At 45.6% G+C, this 9,410-nt stretch overlaps 1 protein-coding gene across 2 annotated transcripts; it reads right to left on the bottom strand.

The window, feature by feature from the left end:
• Window positions 1–232: 232 nt before the first annotated feature.
• On the bottom strand, window positions 233–8,387 carry tfe3a (transcription factor binding to IGHM enhancer 3a). Of its 2 annotated transcripts, none has more exons than XM_032567495.1 (11): window positions 8,074–8,387; window positions 5,928–6,026; window positions 5,744–5,818; window positions 5,489–5,654; window positions 5,241–5,420; window positions 4,816–4,914; window positions 2,941–3,052; window positions 2,754–2,810; window positions 2,500–2,575; window positions 2,264–2,411; window positions 233–2,157 (listed from the first exon to the last, which is right to left on the bottom strand). In XM_032567495.1, the coding sequence occupies exons 1-11, from the start codon at window positions 8,214–8,216 to the stop codon at window positions 1,846–1,848; spliced, it is 1,467 nt and encodes a 488-aa protein (XP_032423386.1). In that variant the 5' UTR covers window positions 8,217–8,387; the 3' UTR covers window positions 233–1,845. The 2 variants fall into 2 exon arrangements, with proteins under 2 accessions (XP_032423386.1, XP_032423395.1); XM_032567504.1 differs by having other exon boundaries at window positions 5,744–5,806; window positions 8,074–8,385.
• Between the last annotated feature and the right edge of the window lie 1,023 nt (window positions 8,388–9,410).

Here is a 9,410-nt window from a genome sequence, read left to right as displayed (position 1 = left end):
ACCTTTTGTTCATTGTGTCAGTACAATATTTGAGCAATTGCTCCAAAGATGGAAAACAATAAAAGTATGAAAGCAGAAAGTCAGTCTGATTAGTTCACGAGTCTGTATTGTCTGTTTTGAGATGTTTTCCTCATCATGCTGGTGCTGAGACAAATATTAATAATATATCTGTGATTCTAATATTGTTTTGAGAAAAAGCCCATCTATTGTACATGCAGACAAAAGCACTCACTTTTCTGTTTGAATATTTATTCTATATGAAAGATAACAGAGTGTGAAATTTAATAGTTTTAAAAAACACAATCTTAGCTAAGATTATAAACAGACTACATGTAAACATCATTAACATAAATGAAAACAGCATGAAGGACCCGAGAAACAGATTTCCCTTTGTGACTAATTCCAGGTGATCCCGATGACGACCGGCAATGATGCTAACACACAGCTAACAGCAGAGATGATTGCAGTCAGCTTCATTTTCAGTGGCTGAGATTAGAAACATGAACAACAGCAGAGAATGTCCCAAACTTCCATCAATTTAAGGGCATAACACTAGTTAGCACTCGGAGCTAACAGCTAAAGCCAAAATTATGAGAGTTTGGAAACTGCTCAAATGTTCAGAAATATCAAAACGTTTCTATTTAATGCTTGATTAAAATGTAAGAGAATCATCACGGCACAGCTCAACTGGCACTCCAGCTAGATCTTAGCATGTCACGATCATGATAGCATGTCATCATCGTATTAGCATGTCATGATCATGTTAGCATGTCATCATTTTGTTAGCATGTCATGATCATGTTAGCATGTCATCATTTTGTTAGCATGTCATGATCATGTTAGCATGTCATCATCATGTTAGTATGTCGTGATCATGTTAGCATGTCGACATCATCCTGTTAGCATGTCACGATCATGATAGCATGTCATCATAGCATTAGCATGTCATGATCATGTTAGCATGTCATCATTTTGTTAGCATGTCATCATCATGTTAGTGCATCTTTATCCACTGCCAGATAAGGTCAGAATCAGAAACACTTAGACCTCCAGAGTAAAAAAACAGTCCAAAATAAATTCATAATAGATGATTTGTACTTGTATAGAGCTTTATCAAGTCCAGTTGACCCAGACTGTCTGCAGGAGACAAATTGACCTATAAACCTTTAAGAACTCCTGACAAATGGGTCAGGTAGCTTTCCCTCAATGCAGGACATCAACAAAACTAGCACTAGTACATGAGCTTTCTTAAAAGCTGCTAGCATCGCAGTGAGTCAACTCTGGAGTATCTGCCGGTCCGGAACCACAGGGTCCAGGTACCGGTCCCTGGTTTCCCTTCTGTAGGTCCTGAACTTTGTCTCCAGCAGGACATTGAAACACGGACACAAACAGGAAGTAAACAATCTGGACCAGAAAAATTTCTCTTCTTATACATAAAATCTCCATAAAATCTTTCCAGCACTCTGATTATAGATTTCTGTGAATTTACAGCTTTGTACAAGCAGGTGAGCAACACACCTGAGGGCTCACCTGCCGAACCCACCGACCTGCTGAAATCAGCCAATCAGATGACAGCTTGCTATTTAACCACCAGTCAGCTCTGGTGTTGTTCCGTTTTAAGGTAAACGTAAAGGTTACCATGGCAACACTGTGAGAAAAACGTCACCATGGTTACACAGCCATGACTAGCAGCGATTAGCATGAAGTGGTTACCATGGTTACGTCGTCTGTGTTTTGTAATCTGAATATGTTGGACATCACAGATTACAAATTGTTCTATCGATTTCTTTGATCAATTTGACCTGGCCCCCTCAGCCAATCAGAGACCAGCCTGTGGTGACATCATCAAAGGTCCTCATCCATGCTGAAACTGCTCCGCCGGCTGCTGGTCTTCGAGGCGCCACAGGACAGCAGCGGGTCGGACATCACAGCCCCGACCCCGTCCTCCTCCATCAGAAGCCCCGCCCCCAGGCCGCTCAGCCCCGCCCCCAACTCCGCCACCAGGTCCGTGGAGAAGACGGCAGACTCTTGGTGGGACTCGTCCAGGTCCATGAAGCTCAGCGACGGGTTGGGCAGCAGCGGGGACAGGAGCGTCTGGGGGTCCACAGAGACGGAGGAAGAGGAGACGCCATGAAGGCGAGCCTGGAGCTCCAACTCCTGTCACAAAACACAAATCACTTCAGCAAACACAGGACAGGACACGCCCCTTTAAGTAACAGGCTCCGCCCTCTCGCCTGTACACTCCCAGGCTCCGCCCCCTCACCTGTATGCGCAGCAGCAGCGAGTGGTTGGTGCTCTCCAGCCTGCGCTGCCTCTCCTCCATCTCTCTGGCTCTCTGCTGCTCTTTCTGCAGTTTGCGGATGTAATCCACTGACGCCTTCAGGATGGTGCCTTTGTTCCACCTGGTTTCCCTGAACAGCCAATCACAGAGCGTGCCTTGTTAAGGCCATTAGCGGTGCCAATAGCTGTTAGCGTAGCATGGTTAGCATGAATACTGACAGGTCAGAGGACTTGGGGATCAGTGCTCCGAGCTCCTTGATGCGGTCGTTGATGTTGAAGCGACGCCTCCTCTCGACTGAAACATAAAGGTCAGACAAGTTTAAGTCTGGATAAAAAGTTTTGGTTTTCACATGAAATCAGTACAGACGTGTTCCTCTGATGTGGAATCAGAATCTGTGTCGACTGAACCGCCTCTTCCTGTTCCAACAGGAAGTCCTGAGCTGTGATTGGCTGAGAGGTGAAGCACTACTCACTCAGGTTGTGGTTGTCCTTCTTCTGCCGCTCCTTCATCAGAGCTTTGGTCTCCACATCTACAGCGACAAGAAGAAGAAGGAGAAGGAGAAGGAGAGGAGGATCGGTCAGAGCTGAGCAGCAGGAACACAGCAGGGTTCTAATGCAGATCGGACCGGACCGGGTCTGGGTCACATTTGTCACATTTACCTGTTAGCTCCCGCTTGACGGCATGCAGGTCGGCCGGGCAGCTGTTGCTAACGGCGATGGTGGGCGTGGACATCCCTCCGTAGACGTCCAGCATGTTCCCGGCTGCCGGCAGCTGAAATGGGCCAATCAGAGGATGGTGAGAAACACGCCCTGCTGCAGGTAAACCAACACCTGGACGACCAGTTGGTTCCGACTCAGCCGACCAACTCGGGTCAGAGCTTTGACCCGTTTTAACTCATTCATTTTGACACAATGGAACCTTTGCAATTGTTTGTTTCTGGTACGGTTGTAAATCTGACGCACATCTGCTCACAGCAGCAATGAAACGTCTTCTCTCTGTTCATTCCTGCTTCTAAATGATCTGGCTGGAGGCTGGAAAAAGCTGTTGCTGTGTTCAAGTTGTGCTAAAAGCAGTTAGCCTTATGAAGCAATGCTAGGCTAAAATAGCATCTCAATGCTAAAGTGCAGCAGCTAATGCTAACATCAGCACCCACAGTCCACATTTCTAAAGCATCTCCATGAATGATCAGATGAATTTATTGCTCCAATCTGATTGTTGAAGAACCCGAAGATTAAAAATCATTAATATTTCTGTTGTTGAGATCAGATGGTTAGTTAGTCAATAATGTAGCCGCAAAAACAGTTATTGAATCGAAAATGTTGATGATTTTGTTGATATGACATTTTTTCTTCATTACAAACCATGAAATGATCTGGATTTGAATCGAGTCCCAGAACTAGTTTGATCCAAAAGAAGCTAACGGTTCCACAGCCGACGCTCCTGTTTGGAGAGAATTGGATCAACTGGTTACTGATCTAATCCCAGTTCCTGCTTCTGCCACCAGGGGGAACTGTTTCACCTACAGGATCCTCCTGGTTCCACTCAGGACCATCTATCGGTCCTGGCTCAATCCAAATGGGTCTCAGCGCCACTGGTTCTACTGGGACTCTGACCTGTGAACTGGTTCCACTGGTTTTACTGGTCACCTTCTGGCTGGATGAGAATCAGCCTGAGTCCTCCAGGTCTGTTTTCTGCCAGAACCAGTTTGTTTTTAAAGGAAACCTCTGACAGACGGAGGTTCTGCTGACTGAAGCATTTTTGAAAACAAGCAGCACAAAACCTCCAAGATCAGCAGGAAAACCCAGAGAGCCACGGATACCCGGCTAAACCAGGCCTGGAAAACCTGGAAAACCTCCTGGAAAACCCAGAGAACATCCTGGAGGTTCTGGAGAACCGTCTGGACCTGCAGCATCTGAAGCTCTGAAAACAAGACAACTGCAACTTTTACCTCTGATTTAATCCTCCTCTTCTCATGATCCGGCAGCAACACCAAAATCCTCATGTTCTCCACTCTCTCACACACACCCTAACACACACACACATTAACGACACACACACACAGTGAGCTGCAGCTCTTCCTCTTTCTGTTCAGACAACTGTTGAAAAATGGGGAAACACGTCCTTTAAGAAGAACAGAAAACTCCCACAACTTCATTATCTCCCTGACACACACACACACACACACACACACACACACACACACACAGTGAGGCTCCGCCCACTGAGAGGGGGAAGTGTGGAAAGCTGAAGTGAGACTGAGTCAGCGGCTGCAGACTGTTGGTCCTCAGAAACATGGAGCAGTCAGTCTGCCCCCTGCTGGCTGGCTGCAGAACAGGACATAAGCCCCGCCCCCTTCACGCTGTCAGAGTTAAAACAAATCACTGAGCGGTCGGACTGATCCAGAAGGTTCTGATTAAGCAGAACATCATGTGACAGAAATCAATTGGATTACATCCTAACAGGTGGCCACGCCCCTGGGATTGGTGGCCACGCCCCTTTGTTGCACTCAGGCTGCAGGTGTGATGACTGCGTACCGTGTTGGTGAGCTGCAGGCCGGAGTCGATCAGAGTCAGAAGATCCTCGTTTAGACTCGACTCAAGACTGATGATGTCATCAATGACTGTTTCCTCCATCTAAAGAAGAAGAAGAAGAGATCAGGAAGAGAGCTGGAGGATGGATGGATGGATGGATGGATGGATGGATGGATGGATGGATGGATGGATGGATGGATAAGTGCGGCAGCAGCAGCAGCTCCATCTACAACAGGACGTGGTTTTCCTGGCTTCCTGCGGCCTGACTCAGATCCTCTGAAGGCGCCGACTCAGCAGCTGCAGCCAGACAGGAAGCAGTTGGAGCTGACGCTGCTTCCTGTTGGAGCTGACGCTGCTTCCTGTCCGGCTGCTGGCCGTCACAGGTCCAACTGCAAACCTGCTGCTGCCGGCCCGGTTCTGGTCATTACCTCCTGCTTTGGGCTGCTCTCATCGGACAGCGTGGCACCAGAGTCCTGCTGGGGGGAGGGGCTTGGCTGCAGCGCTGGCTGCTGATTGGCTGTCATGGTGTTGGACAGGTACTGGCGGACCTGCTGCCTCTGGGCCTGCTGGATGTGGTACCTGGTGGGGTTCTCCAGGTGAGTCTGCACCTGTAGGAAACACAGGGTCATCAGCGCCGACCTCGGCAGCTGGGTTTCCCTGCTGGGCCGGACTGTACCTTTAGCACCTCCACGGGAACCTGGGCAGGTGTGCAGGGGGCGGAGTTAGCCAGGCTGATGGGAGAGGAGGAGTCGCTGCAGCGCTGCGCCTCCTTCTGCTGCTGCGCCTCCTTCTGCTGCTCCTCCAGCGCCTGCTGCCGCATCAGCCCCTGACGCATCAGAACCCTGCAGGAGCAGAGCAGCAGGTGACCTGTCAGCGCCCCCTGCAGGACACTCAGAGAATAACAGGTACCAGAAAAAAAACAGGTGCTCACCGGGATGACATCACCGACGGAAGAGACGATGAAGATGACGAAGAGGGGGATGCTGCAGAGGAACTGAAAGGAGAGCTATAATGAAGTTGACATGGAAACCACTACACTGGCTTTCCAGGAAGTAGTCTGAACCTGGCCAGGAGGTGGTCGGGACCTGGACGATTTAACCTGTAAGGTGACTCACCTGATGCTGATTGGCTGGCTCTTGATCTGGTAGAAGATGTCACTGTCTGTGGGAATCAAACTGTCGACCTCGATGTCGGCCACAATCCCAGACTCCATCCTTCCACACACAAAAAATCAACCAATCAGAACCAATCAGAGTTAGCTGACAGAGAACTGACAGAGTTAGCTTCATCATCTCATGAGATGTCCTGCAGACGGAGAACTGCAAACACTGGACTACAGAAAAGAAGAGGGACATCTGGCAGCTGTCTGGTTTAACCATTTCCTGAGTACAAAGGTGTTCTGGTTTTTATGCTGTTGTGGGTCCTATGGCAACCGGTCAGGTTTATGGGGTCATCTCTGCTCAATGAGGACGTGTTACTGACTATTCACAGGAAAACTGGAATTTCTGAATAATTTTGCATTTACAATAGGGGGATGCTTTAGGAAAACATGGACGGTCTGAGAGCAGGGACATGTTGGTAAAAGGGGAACATGTTAGCAGATTTTATAAATGAAAAAAATTACGAGTTACTGATTAAAATTATTTTTAATTCTGTTTTTCTTGCTACACCCACATCTGATTTGAGATGTCAGTCAGTTATTACAGTTAGAAAATAGAGACCATGCCCGAAATCTGTAGTGATGGACTCGGAACTGAACTTTCAGAGCTACATGAAGACAATTACAAAGTCGGCCTTCTATCACTTGAAGAACATTTCCAGGATTAAAGAACAAATGTCCCAGAAAGATTCATGTGTTTATCTTTAGTTGCATTGATTGCTGCAGCAGTGTCTTCACAGGCCTGACTAACAAATCAATGGTCCAGCTGCAGCTGATTCAGAATGCTGCTGCTGGAGTTCTGACTAAAACCAGGAAGATAGAGCATACCACCCAGTCCTACATCACCAAGTTCTACATGACTCAGTTCTAGAGTCCTTCACTGAGAGAACAGACTTTAAACTACTGCTGGTAGTTTATAAAGCACTGAACCATAATACATTAAAGATGTGCTGCTGTTGGTGTAGCCTTCCACACCTCTCAGGTCTTCTGGTTATGGTTATGTGTTTGGTCTGCTCTGCATCCCCAGAATCAGAACCAAACATGGAGAAGCAGCATTCAGCTTCTGTGAACCACAACTCTGAACCAAACCTCCAGAAAACTGCAAAGCAGCTGAAACACTGAGTTTCTTTAAATAAAGGTTAAGAACCACCTGATTAGAGTTTGTTAACTGATAAACTCTGGAAGACTGATCAACATATTTGATGTTGATTTTGATGATGGTGTTAGATTTTTATTGCTTGTTTCAATATTATGTTTTTGTGATGGAAAGCTCTCTGAACTGCCATGTTGCTGAATTGTTTTATATAAATAAACTTTACTGTCCCGCTCAGGTGTTTCTCAGCTACAGTTACCCGTTTATCTAAACCTTCATCTACTTTTGCTTTCTGTTCCCACGCAGCTTTATGTGTCTGAACAGATCCAGGCCTGCAGAGCAGCTGTGACTCATCACAACTTCACCTTCTCCCAACAAAATCCAGCTGTACCCAAAACAAGGTACAGAGCAGTTTCCCAGAACTGATCTGATCCAGGTCTGAATCCCAGTGAGGACAAACAGATTCATGGATCCAACAGCAGCTGAGGTGGAGTCAAAGCAGCGTGAGAGCAGAGGAAGGCTGGCTTCCCTCAGTCTGAAGAGGAGGAGGAACGAGGAAGGAGGAGATTCCTGACTGATGAGTCATCACAGAAGGTTCAGGGGTCAAAGGTAAAATAGAACACAACAACAATAACCTGCCATCATCATCATCTTCATCAGAGTGCAGATTCAGCATTCCACTCTGACAAATATTAACTTAACTGCCGCTTGTCTCCAGCTTGATCAGACCAAACTCCATTCAAAAATCACCACATTTAAGCCTCAACTCTAACTTTAGTTTTCCCTCTTTGAGATCCCCGCTCGTTTCACGGGTCTATGCCAATAATATTCCAACAGAAATCACGATTACTACTGAGCCGAATTCATCCGAACCGACCGTTGGTCTGAACCAAGGTCTCAGTTTGCTTAAATAAAGCAGATATTTTATCCATAACTCCGATCGCCTCAAAACTGACAGTTTTCTGGCCGGAGTTCGGTAACGGATAACGGAAAACGCTTCCAGACTTACTGGACCAAGTTGAGAGTTTCAGCCGAGTCCAGGATCACGAACACGGTGTGAGGCTGAGGAACCGAGGCCTCCTGTTGGTTCGGCTCGGTTCGGCTCCAGTTCTGCTCTCCGGTCCGGACCTGATCCGAGCCGACGTCTGACATTTCTTCAGAAAGACGCAGAAAGGGGCGAGATGTTGCTGCGGGCGTCGGGATGAAATGAGGAGCTGCAGCCGGGGAGACAGAAGGAGGCAGCGGGGAGACTCACTGCGGGGAGCAGAGACAGAGGATGAGGAGGAAATCTGGTGATGAAGTCTGACACCGAACCACACAGAGCTAAAACACACAGATCAGACAGGCACCATCTGCTGATCTAGAAACTCTGTTTCTTTTATTTGTTGGACTTCAGTTGTTACACCTAAAATATTTCCCCTAAATAAATACAACTACTACTACTGTTATTATTAGTCATATTCAGAAACTTAGAATATGCCTTCTGATGAGGATCGTTTGTCAGACTATATTTTGAAAAATGACCTTTAAGCAGTTATTAAACATAGTTTTCATTAAAAAGAAATTTATGCATTTAAACTGTTCAAATATTATTGGTTTAATATTTTAAATCTCGTGTTTTCATTAACTGTACAAATAAATAAACATAATTAACAGAAACAAAAGCTTTCAAACAACCATCTGGATAAGAAATGAATGCCAAATAAATGAGCCAAATAAAAAACTAAACTAAATAAATAAATAAATAAAAGGGCAAATCTGTTTTCATATCGTATTTTATTCACTTTATCGCTTTATGCAAATTTAGCTGTTCTTATTTTTATCATTCGAGTTCAGTCTTTACAGGAAAGAAAAATCAGAAATAAATCTGATTTATAAAATGAACATTTACCCAAGAAACACAATGTTGACTTTTATACTTGATTGTCATTATAAAAATGTGTTCAAAAATAAATATATTGCTATTTTGACTTATGCAACATTACCTGAGATTTCATTTGATTTTACAAAAAAAATATTTTTGTATCAAATCTGAATCTTTTTTCTAGTTGTTGTGTTTCTATGTTTCAAGGGGCGGGCTCAATGTCCGACACTGAGCTCTGTTCAACCAATCAGCTTCTTCTTTCTCTGCCAATAGCCAACAGAACAGCGCAGGAGTTTCCTGACAGCCAATCACTGAAGCTCACAGACCGCCATGTTGTTTGTTTTTGTCTAAGATGGGTTTTTTTTGTTTTTTATTTATTTATTTATTTATTATTATCATCATATACAAAATACATGGTATCGGCATCAGATGTACACAAACCTGAAAAACTTGAAGAAGCCAACCCAGGTTGCTTCCATACT

This window comes from Xiphophorus hellerii, chromosome 1 (genome assembly GCF_003331165.1).
Source record: "Xiphophorus hellerii strain 12219 chromosome 1, Xiphophorus_hellerii-4.1, whole genome shotgun sequence".
Lineage (NCBI taxonomy): Eukaryota > Metazoa > Chordata > Actinopteri > Cyprinodontiformes > Poeciliidae > Xiphophorus > Xiphophorus hellerii.
The sequence above is the reverse complement of the archived record's forward strand: the minus strand, read 5'-3'. Positions and strand labels throughout refer to the sequence as shown.